The 27572-nt window shown below is 35.0% G+C and overlaps 1 protein-coding gene and 1 non-coding gene across 7 annotated transcripts in view; one reads left to right on the top strand and one right to left on the bottom strand.

Moving 5' to 3' along the window:
* Nucleotides 1–27572, bottom strand: part of MFSD14B (major facilitator superfamily domain containing 14B) — a 138596-nt gene that overhangs the window by 30364 nt on the left and 80660 nt on the right. For 5 of the 6 annotated variants that reach the window (XM_072959060.1, XM_072959062.1, XM_072959059.1 and 2 more), the window contains 2 exons: nucleotides 16246–16341; nucleotides 3357–3419 (listed from right to left, as the gene is read on the bottom strand). In XM_072959060.1, the coding sequence (XP_072815161.1) occupies nucleotides 3357–3419; nucleotides 16246–16341 (159 nt within the window). The remainder of the gene's footprint in view (nucleotides 1–3356; nucleotides 3420–16245; nucleotides 16342–27572) is intronic. The other variant, XM_072959061.1, reaches the window with a different exon arrangement.
* TRNAP-AGG (transfer RNA proline (anticodon AGG)) lies at nucleotides 3976–4049 on the top strand. Its single transcript has one exon. It is a non-coding gene; the product is annotated as a tRNA-Pro (tRNA).

The raw sequence follows: 27572 nt of genomic DNA, 5'->3' as shown, positions 1-27572 counted from the left end.
AAATGTTTACAGCAATATTATTCACAATAATAAAAAACTGGAACAGCCACAAATGTCCATCAACCAATAAATGGACAAACTGGTATGTCCATAAAATATTTAGCCATAAAAAGAATGAAGTACTAAAACGTGCTACAACACAGGCAAACCTGGAAAACAATGTAAGTGAATGAAGCCAGTCACAGAAGACCATCATACTGTATGATTCCAGTTACACAGAATGTTCAGAATAGGCAAATTTAGACAGACAGAAAGTAGATTTGTGCTTCCTTAAAGCTGGAGAGATGAGGGGAAAATAGGAGTGACTACTAATGGATACAGGATTTCTTTTGGGGGCAATGAAAATGTTCTAAAATTGTGTGCAGATGACTGCATAACTCTGTGAACATACTAAAAACCACTAAATGTACATTTTAAACAAGTGACTTGCCTGGTAGGTAAATATTACCTCAATAAAGCTACTGCAGTAACAAGCCCCACCAAAAAAAAGCCCTAAAATTGGAGAATTCACAGAACAGAACTGTTTACTTATATCCTTTTTTGATGCTCAGCCCAAATCTAAACATTTTCTTCCATACATTATGATAGTAAACTTACAAAGTAAAAGTTAGCTGTAGAAAATCTACAAAGATGAACAAAAGATATAAAGAAGAAAGTTAAAAATCATCCAAAAATTCATACACTTTCGAACTTCAGGTGAGTCCTTTTTTAATCATCCCCCCCCCCCGCTTATCTACATTTATTTTGGTCAAAACAAACCTGAAACCATACTGGATAGCTTTATTTTTTTAATTGAAGTATAGCTGATTTACAACATCATTAGTTTCTGGTGTACAGCACAGTGATTCGGTTATATACATTTTCTTTTGCTTTATAGGTTATTAGAAGATACTGAGTACAGTTCCCTGTGCTATACAGTAGACCTTTGTTGTTTCTCTCTCTTATATATAGTAGTTTGTATTTGCGAACCTCAAACTCCTAATTTATCACTCCCCCTCCCTTTCCCCTTTGGTAACCAGAAGTTTGCTTTCTATGTGAGTCTGTTTCCATTTTGTAAATAAGTTCATTTGTATCATTTTATATTCCACATATAATCAAATGATATTTGTCTTTCTCTCTCTAACTTACTTCACTTAGTATGATGATCTCTAGGTCCATCTTTGTTGCTGAAAATGGAAAAATGTGTTCTTTAGATACCTATAATACATTATACAGTTGCACGACAACATAATTAGTCTTTTAATTTTAAGGCATTTTAAAAGTTTCCATGTTTACTATTACAAATAGCCCTTTACCTGACTCTCTGAATAAACTCTATTTGATATGAACAGTTTTCTAGAAATGGAATTACTTTGTTAAAATACTGCCTTCCAGAAAAGCTATACCAATGTATCCTCTCATCAACAGTGTATGAGGATCCAATTTACCACAAACTGAACTAGTTCTTATCAGTTAAAATTGCTTTACCAACATGTATATGAAAGTAACATCACATTTAATTTGGGATTCACTGCCTATAAGTGAGAAACGTACTTTCACACTGCTACCTTTTGTAAACTGCTGGCTTACACCCTTCTGTGCCCCTCAGAGGTATCAGTCCTTTTCCTATGGTTTTACTTTAATAGTGTTTTTAAGTACTCGTCCTTCTACACACGTTGCAAACGACATTTTGTCATTTGTATTTTAAGTCTGAGGATGGTGGCTTTGACTTACCAAAGCTAAAATACTGATGTAAATGACTCAATCCTTTCCTTTATGAATTCTTCTTTTTAAAAATAGAAAATCTTTCCCCAAACTGGTAAGAAAAATGGTCACCAAGACTTCCTTCTAATAGTTTTTGCTTTTTACATATTGAGTATTTAGCAAATGAATGTACTATGCTAATAGCTTTACAAATACTAGCTAATTTAATCCTCATAATCACCCTATTAGAGATCTTTCCTCTTTCTCATTTCATTAATAATGAAACTGAGGTTAGAGAGGTTAAATTACATGACTAAGGTAACACAGTTAATAAGATGCAGAACGAAGATTAAATGCTAAAGCAATTTTAAGCCATATTCATTCCACTGTGCTCACATCCATATTAAGACAGTTATGCTTTGCTGTAGGATTCTCTCATTATATCCCCACCCCTGAAAACAGCAGCCAGTTACTAAAGTATATAACTCTTCATTTAAGTTCAATAAATTGAAGTTCAATAGCAGTTGAAGTTAAATAAGCCCTTGTCCATGCCCCTGAATCAGTCCAAATACTTTTTTTTTTTAGGATAATAATATGGATATCTGTAAGTGTAATAAGCATGCCACTTGGCTTTAGGGTATGAACCTTGCTGGCTTGATTTTGCAGAACCAGACTAAAACACATTTTATTAGCTCCATAAGGCAAGAAGAAAAAGATCTGTGGAATAACTTCCACAAGAATCTACTGTAAGGATAATGCTCTCTCTCATTTTTTTTAGTTTTTCTTTTTATCATGTAGATAAAAACTGCTGACAACTGGTGCTTACATGAACACACACCAGATTCTTGATAATATTCCTCCTCCTCAAATTAAAAACCTCTTTAAGTTGCCCTAATTTTATTTATGTTATTATTACTGTAAGCATTCTCAGATTCTTTTTGAAAATAGGCAAAGAATAAATAGTATTCATTACAATTACTGCTGCTCAAAGCTATGAATTCAACAAATTCCTATGTCTGAATTCAGCAAATTACTATGGCATAATTTTAAGTGTGCTGTTCAGCACAAAGTAAAATTATGTAGATTGATATTACCTAAGTTGAAAAGGGCAAATTTGATGCTATACCCATATACTTTACTACAAAGTGGATCTGGAACATAGCATTATATTTTAGCCCCTTATTTATAAGCCTTTCAGAGTATCACATTAAAATTCAAATAATGAATTAATAAGGCTAACTAAGTCAAGTGGTTGAGAGCTCAGAAAGTTGTGGCAAGAACACCAGCCTTGCCAAAAGACTATATACCCAACAATAAATGTTGATGCTTCCTTCTTCTTCAATGTCAAAGCCTATCTCAAAAGAAGACATTTATTATACTTGCCCATTTTATTCTGTTGATAGAGTAATTAAAACTTCACATAATTAAACCCTTCATATGCTACTGTGTGCATGTTAATTAGAATAAAGTACTGCTTTTACCAATAAACCAGGCCTTATAGAGTCGGGCTGCATTTTACTGTGACTTTGATAATCCAGCTAAAAATTTTATTTACAAAATGTATGAACAGTAATTGCTTCCCTAAGTTCCAAGTCCCATTTAAAATTCCAGAGTTAAATTACTAAGGATTCTTGGCTTTGGTTCATTGTGAACCACACAAAAGTTGTTCTTACCTTTACACCTTGAATGAGACCATTCATGAGGAATGTGTGTTGAGGAAATGTGTCATGTAGAACCTACAAAAAGCAGGAAAAAAAAATCAGGACAAATTCAAAGGCAAAGTAAAGGGGAAGATTTCTGCCTTTGTTAATGGCAGGGTAGTTAACTACAATGAACCCTGCAATGAAAAGTTTTCAGTATCAATTAAACATGGAAAATATCCTAGAAGTACGAAAATGTAACAAAATAGTGAGGCAGAAATCTAAATAAAGCAAGAACATAAAAAGGTATGTCCAGCATTCAATTGCTTTTGCTACAAAAGCATTTGCAGCAAAAATAAATTGTTAAACTGGCTACCCCCTCAACCATGAACAATTTTAAGCATGTACTACAAAGAGTTATATAAATTCAGGTATGGACCTGCAGCCCAGTTTCATGTCACCTAGGTCATCAAGGAAACCTCAAGCCTTAAATCTGGGTTATAATGATCCAGACTTGTTAGCACCTCCAAATGTCTAGAAGAAGAAAATCTAAAATCACTTCTGAAAAGGCCATCAACTAGGCTTCAAATCAACCATACACGTATCTTCAAATATAATGACAAGCACATAATCAAAGGTAATCAGAGAACGGGAGGGTATAGCTCAGTGGTAGAATGTGTGCCTAGGATGCACAAGGCCCTGGGTTCAATCCCCAGTACTCCATTAAAATAAATAAAAACCTAGTTACCTCCCCCCCCAAAAAAATAGAAAATAAATTAAAAAAAAATTTTTAGAAGGTAATCAGATACATAAATACATAGACATCACGAACAAGAAAATAGTAACAAACACGCAAACAAAAATACAAAACAGAAACAGACTCACAGACATAGAAAACAAACTTATGGTTACTAGGGGAAGGGGGTGGGAAGGGATAAATAGGGAGTTTCAGATTTGCAGATACTAATATATATAAAATAGATAAACAAGAAGTTTATAGCACAGGGAATCATAGTCAGTATCTGGTAATCTATGGTGAAGAAGAAAAGGAGAACGAATGTAGGTATGTTCCTATGTGACTGAAGCATTGTGCTGTACACCAGAAACAGACACAACATTGTAAACTGACTGTACTTCAATAAAAAATATTTTTTAAAAATTTAAAAGAAATTTTAAAAAATTTTAATTAACAAAAGAAGCTATTTATGACAAACCCACAGCAAGCATAAAATACTCAATGGTGAAAAGCTAAAAGCCTTCTCATTAAAATCTGGAGCAAGACAGGGATGCGCACTCTCACCACTTCTCTTCAACAGTCTTGGAAGTCCTAGCCACAGGAATCAGGCAAGAAAAAGAAATAAAAGGGATACAAATGGGAAGAGAAGAGGTTAGAATTATCACTGTATGTAGATGACATGGTCTATATATATAGAAAACCCTAAAAGCTCCATGCAAATACTACTTAAAGGTGATAAAAGAATTTGGCAAGGTAGCAGGATACAAGATGCACATACAAAAATCAGTAGCAAAAAATACAGAATTTAGTTGCATAACAATAATGAAAGAAATGGGAGATGAATATATCTCTCTCAACAAAAGATAGAACAGGTAGACAAAAACTTCAGTGATTATATGAAACGCATCAAACACAATTAAAATAGTTAACATATGTAGAACACTACTCCAGCCACAGAATACTTGTTCTCTTCAGATCATACGGAACATTTATCAGAATTAACCATATACCAGGATATAAAGCAAGCTTCAACAACTTTAAAATAACTGAAATAATTCACAATATGTTCTCTGATAAACACAAGCTGGAAAACACCCCAAAATTTTAGAAATTAGACAATACACTTGAAGTAATGCATCGAAAAAAGTAATCCATTAGAAAAAATAAAGGTGATAAAAGTACAGTATCTTAAACTTCACAAGTTATAGCTACATTAATACTAATGCTTAGAGAGGAATTCAAAGTCTCAAATATACATAACTGAAAAGCAAAAAAAAAAAAAGGCTGAAATCAATGTTCTAAGCTTCTTTACAAAGAAGCCAGAAACAGAATAGCAAATCCAACCCGAAGAAATAAGGAAATGAGGTAACTGAAAAAAAAAAAAAAAGGAAGAGATCAATGAAATAAAATTCAAACATTCAATAATGGAAATCAATAAAACCAAAAGTAACTTCTTTGAAAAAGTAGTAAAAGTGATAAACGCTTAAGAAGATTGATCAAGAAAAAAAACAAGTTACTAATATCAAGAATGAAGATTATGTACAGCAAAGGAAACCATCAATAAAATGAAAAGGCAACCTACTGAATGGGAGAAAATATTTGCAAATCATGTATCTGATAATGGGTTAATATCCAACATATATAATGAACTCATACAACTCAACAGCAAAAAAAATGCCAAACAATCCAATTAAAAAATGGCCAGAAGATCTGAACAGACATTTTTCACGGAAGACATACTGATGGCCAACAGGTACATGAAAGATGCCTAGTATCACTAATTATCACAGAAATGCAATCAAAACCATAATGAGATACATTATCTAATACCTGTTACAATGGTTAGTATCAAAAAGACGATAAATAAGAAGTGTCGGTGAGGATGTGCAAAAAAGGGAACTCACATGCACTGTTGGTGAGAATGTAAATTGGTGCAGCCACTGGGGAGAACAGTATGAAAGTTCCTCAAAAAATTAAATAAAAGAACTACCATATGATCCAGCAATTCCATTTCTGGGTATTTATCTGAAGGAAACAAAAAACATTATCTGGAAAAGATTTATGTACCTCTAAGTTCACTGTAGCATTACCTACAGTAGCCAAGATATTGAAGCAACTGAAGTCTTCATCAGTGGATGAACAGATGAAAAAGATGTGGTGTACATATAGGAATACTATTCTGCTATAAAAAAACAGTGGAATTATGCCATTTGTGACAACATGGATGGAACCTGAGGGAATTACGCTAAGTGAAACAGACAAAGAAAGACAAATATCGCATAATCTCACTTACATGTAGACACGGAAAAACAAACAAAAAACCCAAAAAGAAGAAACCAAGATCGTAGATTGGTGGCTGCCAGAGACGAGGGGTAGGGAGTGGGCAGAATGAGTGAAGGTCAAAGGTGGAAACTTCCAGTTTTATAATGACAAAGACAAATAAGTCATGAAAATATAATATATAGCCTACTGACTATAATTAATAATACTGAACTGCATATATGAAACTTGCTAAGGAGGTAAATTTAAAAGATCTCATCACACAAAAAATGTGTAACTATGTATGGTGATGGATGTTAACTAGACTTACTGCTGTGATCATTTTCCAATACACACAAACACCGAATCATTATATTGTAAACCTGAAACTAATGTTATAATGTCAATTGGACCTCAATTTAAAAGAAGACACTTTAAAAAATGAAATTATTCTGAACCTTTTGCCAATAAACTAGACTCTTACACATTTAGTGAAAAAATTCTTTGGAAAACACAACTTAACCAAAGCTTACACTAGAAGAAACAAAAAATTTAAATAGTCATATCTCATTAAAAAAAATTAAATATATTAAAAACCTCTGCTAAAATAATCAAAAGAACAACAACAAAAAAAGCCCAAGCATATTCTTCCAAACATTTAAAGAAGAAATATCAGCAAACTCACTCAAATTCTCTCAGAGAATGGGATATCTTTTCTAAATTAAGTTTTACAAGGTCAACAAAATCTTAATACTAAAACATGACAAGGGCATTATACGAAAAGAAAATTACACTCCAATTTCTCTTGCGACCATAGATGCAAAGATATGAACAAAATATTAGTAAATCATATCCAGTGATAGTAAAAATTATATACATATATATCTCACAACTAAGTGAAACTTATTCCAAGCATATAGGAGTGGCTTGATATTCAAGTCATTATAAGTGACATCAGTATAAAAGGGAAAAATCTTATTATTATCTGGTTATATGCAGAAACCTCATTTGATAAAATTTAATACCCATGCATGATAATAAGCAGCAAAGGAACAGAAGGCAACTTCCTTTCTCCGACAGAGTGTCTAGAAAAACCATTTACAGCAAACATACTTAGTGGTGAATTGCAGATTGCTTTCCACCAGGGATCATCTATGAGATAAGGAAGCCCATGATGATTGTGTCTGTTCAACATTGTGCTGGATGTCACAATCGATGTAACAAAGAAAGAAAAAGACATAAAAATGAAAAGGATTGGAAGGAGTTAAAAACTCATTTTTCACAAAAGATATGAATGTATATTTAAAACCCACAGATAAACTGTAAGTGAATTTAGCAAAATTACTAGACACAAGGTCAAGACATGGGAATGAACTGTTTTATGTACCAGCAACAAACAGAAAATTAAACCCTTAAAACTACACTATTTAAAATAATAAGAAAACCCATCAAATACGTAGGAATAAATCTAGTGAAAAATTCATGCACTGAGAAATGTAAAATATTATTCAGAGAAAGTTTTACAGACTGAATAAAAAGGATCACATACCATGTAGATTAGAAGACTCAATACTGTAAAGTTGTCAGGTCTCCCTCAATTAATCTATAGCCAATGTAATCACATTCAAAATTCCCAGCAAGTTATTCTGTGAAAGTTGAAGAGCTGATTACAAAATGTATATTGATATAAAAGGCCTACAACAGCCAAGGCAATCCTCAGGAAGAAGAACCAAGCTTTGGAAGTTATATAAGATATCAAGATATCGCTATAGAAATCAATACAGCATTGTATCAACACAGGACATACACATAAACAGAATACAAAACCTAGAAACAAATCCATATGGATATGGTTGCCTGATTTATGACAGAGTTGACACATACAGAGAGGAAAGAAAGATTTTTTTTAAATAAATGATGCTAGTTCAATTATATATTAACATGATATCAAAATGAATCTTGACCCCTATAAAATACAATGATTTTTTTCTAGATGGATGGTAGATCTATGTGTGAAAAATAGACCAATAAAGCCTTGTGGACGAAGAAAGTTTTGTAAATAAGATTTTAAGAAAGCAACTAAATATAACAAAAAAAATCAGTAAATTGAACTACATAAAGATTATGAACTTCTGTTCATCGAAAGGCATCATGAAGCATGAAAGGCAATCCAAGGAGGGGGAAAAGATATCATTAAAACTCATCCATATGAGTTAAAAAAGAACTAGTATCTGGAATATATAAAGAACTCCTACAACTAATAAGAAAAGGACAGACAATTTAATTATTTAAAATAGATGAAACACCAGAGCATCTTACACAAAGATATTCACATGGCAGACAAATATACATAAAGGTGTTGCGACTACAATGAAACAAGTGACTGCTAAACAATCATCAAAAAAAACATGGAACCTAGCAAAAAATATCTTCAACTGGAAACATAAAGAGGGAACCACAGTGGAATGGTAGGATGGGCATGCTCGTCATATAATAGAGCCCCATACCTCCCGGGTGGGTGACCCACAAGCTGAAGGATAATTAAGTTGCAGAGGCCCTCACAGGAGTGAGACTTCTAAGCCCAAGGTCAGGCTCCCCAACCCGCGGTTCTTGCACTGGGAGGAGCAGGAGACCCCAGGATATCTGGTTTTGAAGGCCAGAGGGGCTTAGTTTCAGGAGCCCCATGGGACTAGGGGAAAGACTTCATTCTCTCAGGAAGCCTACGGATTCTCACATGCACCAGGTTCAAGGAAAGAGGCAGTCATTTCGTAGGAACCTGGGCCAAACCTCCCTGCTGGCTTCGGAGGGTCTCCTGGGGAGGTAGGTGACAGCCGCAGCTCACCCAGGGGACATTAAAGCTGGTGGCTGACATTCCAGGAGTGTTCATCTACATGAGCTTTCCTGGAGGTTGACATCTTGATTGGATCATCAGCACCAAGACCGAGCCTCACCCAACAGGAGACTTCCTAAGCCACAAGTGCCTCTAGACATGGCCCTACCCACCAGAGGTCAAGGACAAAGCTTCACCCAGCAGTGGGCAGGCACCAACTCTTCCTGCCAGGAAACCTGCATAAGCCTCTAGTCTACCCTCATCACCAGGAGACACATACCAGAAATAAGAAAACAACAATCCCAAAGTCTGTGGAAGGAGTCCACAAACACAAGCCTGACTCTACACTGGGTCCAGCTGGACCCTGGCCCTTGGGTGACAAAGAGAGCAGTGTACTGCTGGGACGCATGGGACCTCTCCCACAGGGGGCCACCTCACCTCTCGAAGGTCGAGAAACATAGCTAACCTGCCGAAAAATACAAACAGAAAGATAAGACAATATGAGGCGACAGAGGAGTATCTTCCAGGCCAAGGCCCAAGATAAAATTCCAGAAGAAATAAGTGATGAGGAGATAGGCAATTTATCTGAGAAAGAGTTTAAAGTAATGATGGCGAAGATGTTCAGAGAACTCAAGATGAGTATAGATGCACAGAGCAAAGTTTTTAGCAAAGAATTGGACAATATATAGGATACCAAACAGAGATGAATAAAATCACTGAAATGAATAACAAACTAGAAGGAACTAAGAAGAGACTAAACGAGGCAGAACAATAAATCAGTAAGCTAAAAGACAGATTACTGGACATCACTACTACAGAACAGAAAAAAGAAAAAAAGAATGAAAAGAAATGAGGATAGTTTAAGAGCACTCTGGGACAACAAAAGGCACACTAATATTTGCCTTATAAGGGTCCCAGAAAGAGAAGAGAGAGAGAAAGGACCTGAGAAAAATTTTGGAGAGATAATAACTAAAAACTTCCCTAACCTGGCAAAGGAAACAGTCACCCAAGTCCAGGAAGTGCAAAGAGTTCCACACAGGATCAAACCAAGGAGGAACACACCAAGGCACATAGTCATCAAACTGACAAAAATTAAAGATAAGGAGAAACTATTACAATCAAGAGAAAAGCAACAAATAACATATAAGGGAACTCCCATAAGGTTATTAGCTGATTTTTCAGCAGAAGCTCTACAAGCCAGAAGGGAGTGGCATGATATATTTAAAGTGATGGAAGGGAAAAACTTACAACCAAGAACACTCTATCCAACAAGGCTCTCAATCAGATTTGATGGAGAAATCAAAAGCTTCATAGATAAACAAAAGCTTAAAGAATTCAGCACAACCAACCCAGCTTTACAAGAAATGTTAAAAGACCTTCTCTAGTCATTGAACTATAAGAAAAGAGAACAAAAAGAAGAAAGAGAAGAAAAAAAAGACCTACAAAAGATTCCTCTGGCAATTTGGGGTCTTTTATGGGTCCACAGAAATTCTGAAATCATTCTAGTTCTGTGAAAAAGGTCGTTAGTATTTTTGACAGGGGTTGCAATGGATCTGTAGATTGCTTTGGGTAGTATGGTCATTTTGATAATGTTGATTCTGCCAATCCAAGAGCATAAGGTATCTTTCCATTTCTTTGTATCATCTTCAATTTCCTTCATCAATGTTTTACAGTTTCCAGAGTACAGGCAACCTCTTTGGTTAAATTTATTTCTAGGTATTTTGTTCTTTTTGATGCAATGGAAATATTTATGCCAGTTATAAAATCCTTGTTTTTGAAGTGAAAAGAGGAAAAAAAAGTGAAGGGCTACAAATGGCAAAATATCCTTCTTTCTTATGGGTGAGTTGTATTCCATTACATATATATGCTGTATCTTCTTTATTCATTCATCGATTGATGTGCACTTAACAATGCTTCCATATCTTGGCAATTATAAGAATGTTGCTATTAATAGCAGAGTGTATGTAACTTTCTGAATTAATCCTGATTTTGTGGTTGGCTTTATTCCTTTCATAACTGTAAGTTTAAAAAGCTGAAACTCTAAATGTTCTTAGAAATAATAAACTACATATCTGTAAATTAAAAAAATATATGCAGTATATTGTGTATATGTATTTACATGCATTATATTGTATATGTGCAAATTGTAACAATTCTACTTAATGTAACTGAAACATTAAAAAGTAAAAAATATATATACATAAAGGTGTGTTCAACTTCACTGATCATTAGGAAGATGCAAATTAAGGCCACACTGTACTTATGACTAAAATGAAATACCAATTGATAAAGTTGTGGAGACTGGCTTGTTGGAGGGTAAACTGATTCAACCACTCTGGAAAACTTTTGGCAGTATATACCCAAACTGAACAAAACCCTGCCATTTCACTCCTACATATATATTACAAGAAACAAGAAAAAATGTATACATTATTCACAGACATATAGGAAATATCACTAAAGCAATACTTGTAATAGGCAAGCACAGGAAACCCCAATGTCCATCACCAACAGAATGGATTTCAGTGATCTGCTAAAAGTCCTGAGTCACAGGACTCAGAAACTGTTACACTGACAGTTATAACTATGGCAAAAGGCTAGAGCTCAGAACTGCAAACTCACTGTTCTTGTCGGAAGTTTAGTAGCTTAGTAAATAAATGCTCCGCTGTTGTGTGTCTATGGTTGAACTTACAGAGCACTGAAATGGTTATTTTTGCCTGTTTTGTCCAGCTTTATTAGGGCAGAGTTTGCTGATCTTCTGTTATAGCAAAAGTCAGAAGTCTGACAGTAATTTTCGGAAAGCTGTGAAACTATCAAGTGTAATGGCATTCCCAAAGGAAAGAAGCAAAGGGGCAACAAAAATATTTGAAAAACTAATGGCCAAAAAATACCCAGATTTGATACAAATATTAATCTACAGACCCCAGAAGCTAAACAAACATCAAGTAACATTAACACAAAAAAAGATGCACACCTAGACACATTATAGCATAGTCGAGTCGCTGAAAGATAGAAAATATTTACAGCAACAACAACAACAAAAAAAGGAATTACCACTCATAGAAGGGACTGACAAAATTATTCTACAAATAAGGAACACACAGTACACAGTAAATATTTTAGGGAAGATGGTCTGTGTTGCAACCACTCAACTGTGCCATTGTAGACCAAAAGTTGCAACATCAATGGGCATCGTTAGGGTCCAACAATATTTTGCTATGGATACTTAACATTTGTATTACATGTAATTTTCATGTGTCATCAAATAACTTCTTTTGATATTTTCCAACTATGTAAAATGTAAAAAGCATTCTTAGTGTACGGACCACATAAAAACAGGCAGTGGGCCAGATCAGGCCTCTGGACCATAGTCTACAGACCCCTTACGTAAGGAGAACAATACTTATTAATAGCTGACTTCCCATCAGATACAATGGACGCCAGAAAGCAATATAATGATATATTAAAAGTGCGGAAAAATCTATCAAAAGCCCAGAATGCACATCAAATATTTTATATGCCAAATTTTGAGACAAAGAAACCCACCAATGGTTCATTTATATTTCTACGTCAAGTCTTCTTATAATTGTATTAATTAGGTAAACTGGAAATCAGTATTTTTTTTCAAGCATTCCCAAGTTTTTAGGTATTAAAGTATGCTACAGACTACAACATACAACACACAGTAAGACAGAAATAAATGACATTAGTTAATGCTCATTATATTCTAACAGTCAGCTGTGCAAGAAGAAGCAGATTTAACACACTACCGTCGTATGTTATAGATCCTTTAGTGAATGCTACTTATTTGAGTAATTATAAGGTACACAAGAGGGTAGGTTCTGGGTACTCTGGTCAATACACCAATAGGAAACTGTTAAAATACAAGATAAGCCTGGAACATCTTGTGAATCCTGACAGCAAGACAGTTTCAATGGGACAATGTTAGAATTTAACTTCCTTTCATGTGGAGAGCAAATCATGCCTCAAAGTGTCTGAGTATTATGCCAAAAATGCCTGACAAACAGCCCTATCCATCCCACCCACCTCAGCTCCCAAGAAGAAACACTGATTAAAGCAAAGAAAGCAGAAGGGCTGGACTATGGAGCAAACAGGGGGCTGACAAGATAGCGTATGTTTGTCGAATGAAAACATATTTTGTAAGTAAGTAAGAAGGGATAGGAAAACCAAACGCGGCAGGAAAGTGTTTAAAGAGCATTCGCTGGATTATTAGATACTATATAGAGAGAAGATAGGGTTAAGCCCTTAGAATCTGTAGCAGGGGTCCAAGAAGGTCAGCTTGCAAAAGAAAATCTGCAAAACGCAAAAATGAAATTCTTCACAGGAACTAATATTAAATACATCTTCACTGAAATAAATGCTCTATTTAAATATACCTGATGAGTTTTAAATAAGTTTAATCAGAGCACTTTATTTACAATAAAATGAGATCAGGCCCTCTGGACAGGACTAGAGGCAGGGCTGTAAGATGAGAAAGAGGTCATTTTTATGTGTGAACTACTACTGCTCCAAGAAGGTTAAAGCCATCGTGAGAGGTCAACTTCGCAGCTTTGCTTCAGTGTATTAAGAGTGGACACCTTTCTGATGCTTAATTAGCAAACTAAATTGTAATCTAGAACGTGGCCACATGAGACAGGCAACAGATTTCACAGAAAAAATAACTAAGAAGTATACTGTTCTACAGTACTTCAAAGAGAGGGTCCTAATAAATGCTAGGATGCAGAGGTAGTCAGACTGGACAAAATGTGAATATGAATATACTGTTCTATATCTATCAATTCTGATCTCAAGACTATTTTTCTTTCCTTGATGGAAGAAACAGCACAGGGTGATATCCATTAGCTACAGCAAGTGGGGAGGAAAAAAAAAGAACATACACATGTACCATCATCCTTATAGTTACAGCACGGTGGGTGAAGAATCAAGATTCCAAGAACTAGAACTGGGTTATAGTAAACCCCAGCATAAAGGAAGAGGATAACAAACTCCAGACGAAGGGGAGAGGGGATGGCTCAAGTGGTGGAGGAGCACATGCTTAGCACGCTGGGAGGTCCTGGACTCAATCCCCAGTATCTCCTCCAAAAAAACACACCAAATAAATAAGTAAACATAATTACCTTCCCCCTTTAAAATTTTCTTTAAAAAAATGACAAACTCCAGCTGTAATGAAATAAACTCTTTTTGTGTCCCTTCCTTATCAAACAACCTAACAGTATCACTTCTCTATCTAACCAGAAAAGGCAGCAAGTGGAGGGTGTATGTCAGAGAAAATCTTTTCAAAAGGAGAAGTGAACCAGTTTCCTGACATCAAAAAAGAAACAGAGTTAGCAAACTGTGGTGTAAAGGCTGGGGAGATAGGAAAGTAAAGGACATGTAGCTTAATTTAGCAACACCAAGAGCTTAGAAAAGAGAACATACCTACAAATTGAGCAACACTTCCTCTATGACACCGTACAGTGGGCTAGCAACTCTATACTCCTCATAGAAATGCTCATTTTAACCAAATCTCTGCAAGCAGCAAAACTGCATTCCAGGGTCTAACAGGGACACAGAAACCTTAAGAAAATTATCTGCTTGGGGCAGTAAGAAGGAAGAAGGTGCATCAGGTCCTGGGGCACATTAAATAACTAATGAATTAGATTTAAAAGGGTCAAGGGTCAAAAAGCCCCAAGGATTTTTAACTGTCTGGAGGGAGGTTTTAGAATTTCTGACACCGTATCAGAAACACTGAGGTATTCTTCATTTCAATTTGAATTCTTACCAAATAATCATTACAGGGTTGTTCTATATTGAGAAACCTGCTGAACCATTACAACAGATTAGAAGTAACTAACTGCCTCGGAAAAATACTGTTTAGAAACTGTTAACTTTGCAACCTAAAGAAACTGTGGGCAAGAAAATCAGAGAACCAAGGCCAAAATTTAAAGCAGTTTGTTAAAATGAGTGGCCTGGTGTGTCTTTATACTAAAAATACGTCTTGGAGAAGCAATCACTCAAGGACATATATGTGTATACCTGCAATGCAAACATCTGTTCAAAGAAAATACATGCTGAGTGTCAGCCGTGCCACAAGCACTAGGGACACAGTGATGAACAAAGACAGGCAGGATCTCATGAAACTTAAAATGGGGACCACTCATCCCCATTAACTAATAACCAGTTACCTTCCGTACTAAGCACTATGAAGAAAAAGGCAATGCAATGAGAAAGAATAAAAGAGAGGATTAAAAACAGAGGCAAATTTTTTAACCTGACTGCTCCATCCAAGTGTACAGCAAAGTTATATGTAAGGCTGAAAGCCACCCTCCAACGTTCTCTATTTTCTAAACCTAATTTGGGAACAAAGATTATCTGTAAACAAAGAGATCCTCTGGTAAGGCAAAATGGTGATTGGGAACAGTTAATCACCAGTCATTTTTAAAGAACAATTTAAGACAACTGAAATGGAAGGCCAATTAAAAAATATCTTTATTAAAACTAAGTGTTAAGTAGTTACTAGGCACCTAAAATCTGCACCACTATCTTTTCTTCAGCATTTCCCTTCCCTCTAACAACACCATACATCAAACATCCAAATTCTTGCTAAGAAATTCAACACTCTCTGCAAAGACATGGCTGTAGGTCAGCTATCAAAAATGGAAATTGGAACATTCTTACATTCATCACTGTCATTGTTACAAGGTACTTACCAATCTCCTATTTACTATACTCTTAAGTCAAAGGCCATCACATCTATCTAAAGTAAGTTACAAACTTCAACAAAGTTTTGCAATAATTTCCTCTAGGGCATCTTAACAATTTTCCTAAATATACATACTGTAGATCATTCATAGCACTCCCAACATTTTGGTTCAATGGCAGTGGCCCTGCCACCCAGGAATATTTAATAGGCAGCTCAGGTGTTTTGTTTCAGGTGGTTCACAGTCTACACAGTGGAAACAACTCAGTGGTAAACAGTCTGACGTCACTGTCTAGAACTACTCTCAAACATATACCTAGACATATAGCCCTGGGGACATATGCGTACAAATGTCTCTGATCTCATAAACAAGGACCTAGAGTTCAGCAATACTTACATTTAACATTGGAGTTGTCAATAGGCCCCACGCAAAGAATTCAAGGAAGATGACAATAGCAGCATGGTATACACTTGGTCGGCCAAAGCCTTGTAGCTAAAAAAAGGAAGAAAGGTGTTATATTTAAGATAGAACTTCATTCGGTGGTGTCCCTAATTTCTTCATCTTCCTTAATCACAGAAGGTGCCAAGATCACAGACTTTCTATTTGTTCCATTAATGCAAGTCACTGGAGCTCTGGTAGAAAATTAATTGGTTCTTCAAGAGACTGGGGTTCCAGGATCTGAATATTCTGTCTCTTGTTAAGTATGTGTTCCTTAGCAATTTGGCCTCTCTAAGCCTGAAGTTTCCCTAGCTTCATCAGAGAGGTAGGCAGGGAATCACATGCTCAAAAGACTCAAGGCAGCATGGATAATTTACAATGGCAGAGGGCAGGGGAAGAACAAAAAGGACTAGGTCAAGTCTGAAATCACATGTCATTCCTAAAGGTTTCAAATTCTAGCTGTCTGTTTCTGTTTTGTTTTAAGACTGTGCTAATTCTGCTAGTTTCCTGCAGTCTGTGACTTCTGGAGATAAAATCTAAAGGTCCGTGCAATTTAATGTTCTCTGGCTCTCTGACAATGGTTATTATAAGATCAAGTGCTTTACTAGCATTTTGTCATAACTGAAACTGATACTTACAAAAGACTTTGTAAAATTCCAGGGATTTTAAGTCTTCAAAAGGTAAAAAGCACATCTGTGTGGCTTAATTAGAATCTAATAATGAGGAAATGATCAGACAAATCCAGATTGTGGGACATTCTACAAGACAACTGGCCTTGTCTCCTTAAAAGTATCAATGTCATAAAAGACTAAAGTAAAGGTAGGAGACTTGTACAGACTAAAGAAGACAAGAATCATGACAACCTAACGGGGGATCCTGGACTGGCTCCTGGATGAAAAGGGGACAGTAGGAAAAATTTTGAATATATCTCACTATATCAGATAATCATACAGCATTGTTTCTGCAACTTACTGTTAAAAGGTTTGGTTAAAAAAAGGGTACACATACACCTTCTAAAGCATATGTCACAAAATTTCACTAATTTGTCAGTTGTTGAATTTAGATGATGGGAATGACTATTCATTTTACTATTCTTTCAATTTTTAAGTTTTAAAAATTTTCAAAAAGAGCCAGGAACAATTGTTATTAAAAATCCAAACGGGGGGGGGCAGGATATAGCTCAGTGGTAGAGTGCATGCCTAGCAGGGTCCTAGGTTCAATCCCTAGTACCTCTATTAGATGTAAATAAACAAACAATTACCTTCCCCTAATAAAAATTTTAAAATTCACCAATCTGTAAATTTCTAAAGGTTTGCAATGTCTAATAAGTAGTTTTAAATGCCATTAAATAAGAAATTTGCAAAACAGGAAGCATTTTACAAAATTAAGAAAAACAACTTAAGCATCAAACAACAACAAAAAAAAATCAGAAGACTTTTAATATAACACAACCTTCAAAAAGCATCAGGTTTCACGAGTCCTTTACCAATAGAATTGTGAATGGAAATGGTAGCAACTAATCAGCCTCTGGCAGTGACAAGACATTCTGTATCAGTTGTTCCAGCCACTGGAGTCAGAAACCTCACCATTGTCCTTGACTCCTCTCCTGCTCCCTGGCTCTCCCCCATCTAAGCCTCCACTATCTCTTGCCCTGAATTACAGAGTAGCTTTCCACCATTGCTCCTTCACCCCCTGCAGTGCAGACAGAGCAATCCATTTAGAAGTAAATCAGATGTTACTCCTCTGCTCCAGCCTTCCAGCCTCCCACTGGCAGCCACACATCTTACACATCCATCAAGGTCCTACATCTCCCTATTCCCTTGTTATCCTCTATTGTTTTCCAGATGTCTAACAAACTTTATGATTCATTTTTGTTTACTGTCTACCTCTCTTGGAATGGGAATGTAAATGCGATGAAAGAAAAGGATTTTTGTTTTTGTTCAGTGATTTGTCCCAAATGACCCTTCCCCCAACCCACTATAACAAGAAATCAACAAAACACATGTGAGATGGAAGGAGCTCTTCTGGGAGTAATGTCTTTTCTCTGGTCTTTTAAACAGCAAAACCCAGAATGTAGAAAAAATTTTGAAACAAATGACCCAGTTTCCTCAAAGAAATGGTATTGGGCAAACGGGGGGAAAAAAAGGAGAACTACATACTACATTAGTATAAAGATTAAAGGAAACTTAAAAAGTATTAACCAAGGCAATAGGTGGACTTCGGGTTTTAACTCAAGCTAGAAAAATACAAAACAAACTTTTGAGTCAATCATGGAAATTTGAAAATGTAATAGATATTAGATGATCCTAAAGACTTATATTCATTGTAATAATGAACTGAAATAAGATTTTTTAACATTTTTTATTGATTTATAATCATTTTATAATGTTGTGTCAAAGTCCAGTGTAGAAGGATTTTATTTTTGAAGTCCTTAAACCATAGCCACATACTAACATATTTAATTTTGAAATGAGAAGACATCTGTAATCTGTTTTAAAATCTACAGCATAAAAATAAAAGCAGAAGTGGTGGCAAAAATAAATTTAAAAAAGTAAAGAGCTTACATGCATTTACTAATAACTTCTGAATTATTTGGGTGGAAATTCTGAGTTACCCACTCCACACTGCAAAGCAATTGCTCTCAAACAGTGGGTAAATAATCAGACTAACACCTGGAACCTGCTCATTCATGGTATCACAAAGAAAGGTGAAGATTATTTTCTACACAATGTGATACAAGAAATAATACCACTTATAAATTACCTTGCCAAAATAAAAGCTTGGATTCAATTCAGCTGACACTTAAGGACCACTTATAGAAAATGCAGGTGAAGTAATATTGATTTTGTGTTTTTCAACTGTTGGAGTAGGATGAGTATAGGGGCATATTCATAATAAAATATAAATAAAAATACCCCAAAACCTTAAAAAGCTACCAAAAACTTTAAAAAGAACTTGTCTCATTAACAGTGTTTGAGAACACCTGTTTCCCCATATCCTAAGATTGCACATAAGTTTTAAACATTTCCTAATTAGATTTTTAAGTGGTTATCTTATTTTGTTTTGCATTTCCCTGCTTACAAGTTGTGCTTCTTTCCTATGGTTATCAGGAATTTATAGTTCTTTTTCTGTGAATTGTCTGTTCATCCTTGCACATTTTTTTACTGAAGACTGTAATCTTTCATATTGGTTTATAGGACCTCTTTATAATCAATATCAAAGATATTTATATTATGCACCATTAAATCATTCATTCTCCCTCACCCACTGGCATTTGTAACCTTTTAAAAATAAAAGACACAAATAGGCAATTCAACAATAGCCGGAGACTTCAATACCCACTTGGAATAACAGAACAATTAGACAAAAGATCAGCAAGGAAGCAGATTTCAGTTAACACTAACTAGATGACTATTAAGCACTCCATCCAACTACAGCAGAACACACATTCTTCTGAAGTGCACATGGAAAGACCATGAAATAGGTCTGAATAAATTTAAAAGAATTAAAATCACACAAACTATGTTCTTGACCACAATGTAATGAAATGAGAAATCAGTAACATTAAGGAAATTTGGAAAATTAATAAACATGTGATATTAATCCACATACTCTCAAGAAGCCATGGGTCAAAAAAGGAATCACAAAGAAAAGTCACAGAACTTTCAGATGAAAAAAATGAAAATGGAACATATCAAAAAATGTTGAATACAGCTAAAGCAGTGCTTACAGGGAAACTTATAGCTGTAAATGCCTGATTAACAAGGAAGATCTGAAATCAACAACTTTTCAGTTAGAAACCAGAAAAGAGCGAACAAATCACAAACAAGAAAAAGGAAAAAAATAATAGATTAGAGCAGAAATAAATGCAATATAGAAAAAGCAACACAGAAAATCAACAAAATCAAAAGTTGGTATTTATGAAAATAGCAAAAAATTGATGAATCTTTAGCAAAACTAACCAAGAAAAATAGAGGGAAGACAAATTGCTAAAATCAGAAATGAAGGAAGAGTTTTAAGAGAGTACTGTGGGCAGCGTAAGCCAACAAACTAGATAAAGTAGATCAAAGGGACAAACTCCTAGAAACACACAATGTACTATGACAGAATCGTGAAAAACTAGAACATACAAATAGACCTAGAACTAGTAAGGAGATTGAATCGGTGATCAAAAACCTTCTGATAAAGAGAAGCCCTGAACCTGAACCTGATGGCTTCACTGTTAAATTATCAAATATTTAAAGAACACTAATCTCTCTCAAACTCTTCTCACAAATGAACACATTTTATGAACACATTCTATGAAGACAGTGTAATCTGTATAAAGCCAAAGACACTACAAGAAAACACAACTAGAGGCTAATTTCACCTACGCTGCTGAAGCAAAAACCCTTAACAAAATACTAACAAACCAAATTCACCAGCATATTAAAATATACACCATGACTAAGTGAGATTTATTCCTGGAATGTAAGAACAGTTCACATATAAAAATCAGTCAGTGCAATATACCACATTAAAATAAAGGGGAGGAAAAAACCCCACATGCTACATCTCAACGGATGCAGAAAAAGCATTTGACAAAATTAACACCCTTTAATGATAAAAATAAAAATCCAAAAAACTAGCATAGGAGGAAATTATCTCAATATGATAAAAGCCACTTATGAAAAATCCACACCTAACATCACACAATAGTCAAAGGCTGAAAACACTTTTCCTCTAAAATCAAGAACAAGAAAACAGTACCTGCTGTCACAGTTTCTATTCAACACACTACTGGAAGCTCTAGCCAGAGTAACTAGGGAAGAAAAACATAAAAGTCACCCAAACTGCAAAGGAGGCAGTAAAATTATGTTTGCAGATGTCATGATGTTATATGGAATCTCAAGGAATCTTGAATAGCCAAAACAATCTTGGGAAGAAAAGAATAAAACTGCAGTTCTCATACTACCTGATTTCAAAACATACTACAATGCTAATCAGAACAGTGTGGTACTGGTATGAAGACAAACAGAAACTTATAGCCAGCATAATACTCAATGGTGAAAAGCTGAAAGCCTTTCTACTAAAATCTGGAACAAAACAAAGATGCCCACTCTCACCACTTCTATTCAATATAGTATTGGTAGTCCTAGCCATAGCAACTAGACAAGAAATAGAAATAAAAGGGATCCAAATTGGAAGAGAAGAGGTAAAACTGTCACTATATGCAGATGACATGATACTATATATAGACTACCCTAAAGATTCAACACAAAAACTACTAGAGCTAATACAAGAATTCGGCCAGGTAGCAGGATACAAGATTAACATACAGAAATCAGTGGCATTTCTTTACACTAACAATGAGATATCAGAAAAGGAAAGTCAAGAAACAATCCCTTTTAAAATTGCATCCCCCCAAGTAAAATACTTAGGAATAAATCTGATCAAGGAAGTGAAAGTCTTATATGCATAAAACTACAAAACACTAAGGAAATTAAGGACGACAAACAAATGGAAAGACAGCCCAAGGTCTTGGATTGGAAGAATTAATATTGTTAAATTGGCCATATTTTTCAAAGCAATCTACAGATTTAATTCAGTCCCTATTACCCAGGACAGCTTTCACAGAATTAGAACAAATCCTACAATTTATATGGAACCACAAAAGAAACAGAATTGCCAAAGCATTACTGAAGAAAAAGCATGAAGCTGGACGAATAACCCACCCAGACTTCAGACAATATTATAGAGCTACAGTAATCAAAACAGCATGGTACTGGTACAAAAACAGACATACGGATCAATGGAATAGAAGAGAGAGCCCTGAAATAAACCCACAAACTTTTGGTCTATTAATCTTTGACAAAGGAGGCAAGAACATACAGTGGGGTAAACACAGCCTCTTCAGCAAATGGTGTTGGGAAAACTGGACAGCTGCACGTAAACCAATGAAGTTAGAATACTCCCTCACACCACACTCAAAAATAAACTCAAATGGCTTAAAGAATTAAACATAGGACAAGACACTATAAAGCTCTTAGAAGAAAACTTAGGAAAACATTATCCAATATAAATCTCAGCAATGTTCTCCTATGACAATCTACCCAAGCAAAAGAAATAAAAGCAAAAATAAGCATGTGGGATCTAATTAAACTTACAAGCTTTTGCACAGCAAAGGAAACCATAAGCAAATAAAATGACAGCCTATGGAACAGGAGAAAATATTTACAAAAGATGAGACTGACAAAGGCTTAATTTCCAGAATATATAAACAGCTCATACAACTTAACAACAACAACAACAAAATGTCCAAAAATGGACAGAAGAACTAAAGAAGCAATCCTCCAATGAAAACATACAAATGGCCAATAGGCACACAAATGGCCAATGGCCAATAGGCACATAAAAAATGCTCAGTATCGCTGATTATCAGAGAAATGCTAATCAAATCTACAATGAGGTATCACCTTACAGTAGTTAAAATGGCCATCATTCGAAAGTCCACAAATGATAAATGCTGCAGACAGTGTGGAGAAAAGGGAACCCTCCTACAATGCCGATGGGAATGTAGTTTGGTGCAGCCATTATTGAAAACAGTATGGAGATTCCTCGAAAGACTAAAAATAGACTTATCATATGATCCAGCATCCCACTTCAGGGCATATATCCAGAAGGAACCTTAATCCAAAAAGACACATGCACCCCAATGTTCACAGCAGTACTATTTACAATAGCCAAGACATGAAAGCAACCTAAATGTCCATTGACAGATGACTGGATAATGAAGTTGTGGTATATTTATATAATGGAATACTACTCAGCCATAAAAAATAATAATATAATGCCATTTGCAGCAATATGGATATTCCTGGAGAATGTCATTCTAAGTGAAGTAAGCCAGAAAGAGAAAGAAAAATGTCATATGGAATCAAAAAAAAAATGAACTTATTTACAAAACAGAAACAGACTCACAGACATAGAAAACAAACTTATGGTTACCAGAGGGGGAAGCAAATGGGAAGGGATAAATTGGGAGTCCAAAATTTGAAGATACTAATATATATATAATAGATAAACAATAATTTTAACTGTGCAGCACAGGGAACTATAATCGATACCCTGTAGTAACTTATGGTGAAAAAGACTATGAAAGTAAATATATGTATGTTTCTTATGACTAAACTGTGCTGTACACCAGAAATTGACACAACAATGTAAACTGACTATACTTCAATTAAAATATTCAAAATAAATAAATTCATATTGAAACAAACAAACAAAAAAGACAGACACATAGAACAAAGGGGTATACCAGAATCCAGAAATAAATATTTTCATACTGGTCAAATGATTTGTAACAAGGGTGCTAAGACCATTCAATAGATAAAGGGCAGCCTTCCACAAACGGTGCTGGGAAAGTTGGATATTCACATGCAAAAGAATGAAGACGACCTTTTTACCTTACATCACGGACAAAAAATTAACTCAAAATGGATCAAAGCCCTGAACATAAGAGCTAAAACTCTGAAAGCCTTAGAAGACAACAAGAGAGAAAGCTTCATGACATCGGACTTGGCAATGATTTCTTAGATGTAACACCAAAAGAAGCAGCAAAAAATGAAAAAAATAGATAAATCAGACTTGATCAAAATGAAAGCTTTTGTGTATCAAAGGACATTCAATGGAGTGAAAAGACAACCCATAGCAGAAAACACTGAAAATCCTGTATCTGATAAGAGATTAAAATCCAGAATGCATAAAAAAGTCCTCACAGGTACAAAAAACTGATTAAAAAACAGGCAAAAAACAAACAAATACAAGAAAAGACACTCAACATCACTAACCATTAAGGAAATGCAAATCAAAAGCAAAATGAGATATTACCTTGTGCTCATTAGGATGGCTATGACTAAAAAACAAATATAAAAGCCAGAAATGACAAATGCTGACAGGATATAAACTGAAACCGTGGTGCACTGTTGGTGGAAACGTAATATGCTATAGCCACTGTGAAAAACACTATGGGGTTCCTTAAAAAAAAAAAAAAATTACCTAATGATCCAGCAATTCTATCAACTTTTGGGTATATATCCAAAAGAACTGAATGCAGGGTCTCAAAGAGATATCCATGTTCATAGCATTACTGACAACAGCCAAAGGATAGAAGCCACCCAAGTGTCCACTGGTAGATGCATCTATGAACAAAATATGGTATATGCATGCAATGGAATACTATCCAGCAATAAAAAAAGAAATTCTGACATGTTACAACATGGATAAACCTTGAAGACATGCTAATTGAAATAAGCCCATCATATAAAGACAGATGCTGTAAGATTCTCTTTATACAAGGCACCTAGAGTTATCAAATTCATAGAGACAGAGAGTAGATGGTGGTTGCCAGGGACTGGGAGGAGGGGGAAATGGGGAGTTAGACAATTTAGTGGATACTGAGTTTTGTTAATGAAAATAATTTAATAATACAAAGTTCTGGAGATAAACAATGGTAATGTCTGCAAAACAATTTTAATGTACTTGAATGCCACCAAACTATACACTTAAAAATGGCTAAGATGGTAAATCTTATGTTATGTACATATTACTACACTAAAAAAAGTAACTCCAAATAGCTCGTAGACCTAAAAATAAGGTCCTTCATTTTCATGATGAGTTTGTATACACAACACTATAGTCACCATCCATGCAAGAAAAAGTTATGTTGGACTCCATTACAATTAAAAACTTGTGTTTAACAGAAAGTTAAACTTTTGTGCATATATAATATGCACAATAAGCAAATATAAAGAAGAACCAGAGATGAAGAATACAATAAATGAAATGAAAAATACACTTAGAAGGGATCAACAGTAGATTGAATAATGCACAGGAATGGATCAGCATTATGAAAGACAGAGCAGTGGAAATCACTGAAGCAGAAGCAGAAAAAGAATAAGAAATGAGGAAAGTCTAAGAGACCTTCAGGACAACATCAGGCGTACTACATGTGAATTATAGGGGTCCCAGAAAGAGAAAGGTGCAGAGAGAACGTATTTGAAGACATAATAGTTGAAAATCTCCTTAACTGGGGAAAGGAAACAGACCTCCGGGTCCAGGAATTACAGACATCACAAACAGGATCAACCTAAAGACCACACCAAGACACATGGTAATTAAAATGGCAAAAATTAAAGATAAAGACACTATTAAAAGCAGCAAGTTACATACAACAGAACTCCCATAAGGCTATTAGCTAATTTTTCAGCATACATTCTACAGACCAGAAGGGAGTGACACAATATTTAAAGTGATGAAAGGGAAAAGCCTACAACCAAGTATGCTCTACCTGGCAAGGCTTCCACTAAGATTTGATGGAGAGATCAAAAATTTTACAGACAAGCAAAATCCAAGAGTTCAGCACCACCAAGCCAGCTTTACAAGAAATGTTAAAAGAGACTTCTCTGAGTGAAAAAGAAAAGGCCACAACTAGAAACATTAAAATTATAAAAAGAAAAATCTTTTTGGTAAAAATCTTATTTGGTAAAGACAAACATACAGAAAGGTAATAAATAAATCAGCCATGTATAAAGCTAGTAGGGAAAGTTTAAAGACAGAATTAGTAAAATCATCTATATCCACAACAAGCAGTTAATAAGGGACACACAAAACAAAAATATGTAAAATACGATGTCAAAAACAGTTTAATGTGGGATACAGGGATTAAAAATACAGGGTTGTTAAAATCCATTTGAACTTAAAAGAGATCAGCAGCTTAAAATAATCACATATATACAGATTGATGCATACAGTGTGGGGAATATAGTAAATAAATATGCAGTATCTTTGTATGGTGACATATTTTAGACTTATTGTGGTGATCATTCTGAAATGTACAGAAGTACCAAATAATTTTGTTGTGTAACAGCAACTAACATAGTGTTGTAGGTCAGTTATACTTCAAAAACAAACTCATAGAAAAAGAGGTAAGATTTGTGGTTACCAGTGGCAGGGGAAGGAGAGGTTGGGGGAGGGGGGACTGGATGAAGGTGGTCAAAGGCACAAACTTTCAGTTGTAAGACAAATGAGAAATAGAGGTGTAATGCACAAGGTGATAAATATAATGACCACCACTGTATGTTATATATGCAAGTTGTTACATCTTTCATATACAGAGAAAGAGAATACATCCTAAGAGTTCTCATCACAAGAAAAAGAATTTTTTCTATTTCTTTAATTTTCTATCTACGAGATGATGGATGTTTGAACTAAACTTAATGTGGTAACCATTTCATGATGTATGTAAGTCAAATCATTATGCTGCACACTTTAAACTTACAGTGCTGGATCAACCTAAAGAGACACACACCAAGGCACATAATCATCAAATTGACAAAAATTAAGGATAAGAAAATGTTAAAATCAAGAGAAAAGCAACAAATAACATACAAGGGAACTCCCGTAAGGTTATCAGCCAGATTTTTCAGGCCAGAAGGGAGTGGCATGAAATATTTAAAGCGATGAAAGAGGAAAACCTACAACCAAGAATACTCTTAACCAGCAAGGCTCTTGTTCAGATTTGAGGGAGAAATCAAAAGCTCCACAGATAAACAAAAGCGAAGGTTTCAGCACCAAATCAGCTTTACAACAAATGTTAAAGGAATTTCTCTAGTCATCAAATCATAAGAAAACAGAACAAAAAGAAGAAAAAGAAAAAGGAAAAAAAACCTAGAAAAGACTGCTTTGGCAATTTGGGGTCTTTTATGGATCCATATAAATTTTGAAATTGTTCTACTTCTGTGAAAAATGTTGAGTATTTTGACAGGGGTTGCATTGGATCTGTACATTGCTTTGAGTAGTATGGCCATTTCGATAACGTTGATTCTTCCAATCCAAGAGCATAAGATATCTTTCCATTTCTTTGTATCATCTTCAATTTCCTTCATCAATGTTTTAGTTTTCAGAGTATAGCTAACTTCCTTGGTTAACGTTATTTCTAGGTTATTTTGCTATTTTTGAGGTAATGGGAATGTTTATGCCAGTTATAAAATTCTGGTTTTTGAAGTGAAAAAAAAAAAAGTGAAGGGCTGCAAATGGCAAAATATCCTTTTTTATGGGTGAGTTGCATTCCATCATATACATATGCTACATCTTCTTTATCCATTCATCTATTGATGTTCCCTTAGGATGCTTCCATACCTTGGCAATTATAAGTAACACTGCTGTTAATAGCAGGGTATATGTATATTTCTGAATTAATGTCTTTGTTTTTCTTGGATATATACCCAGCAGTGGAACTGCTG

The sequence above is a fragment of the Vicugna pacos genome, chromosome 4 (assembly GCF_048564905.1).
Source record: "Vicugna pacos chromosome 4, VicPac4, whole genome shotgun sequence".
Classification (NCBI taxonomy): Eukaryota; Metazoa; Chordata; class Mammalia; order Artiodactyla; family Camelidae; genus Vicugna; species Vicugna pacos.
The sequence above is the reverse complement of the archived record's forward strand: the minus strand, read 5'-3'. Positions and strand labels throughout refer to the sequence as shown.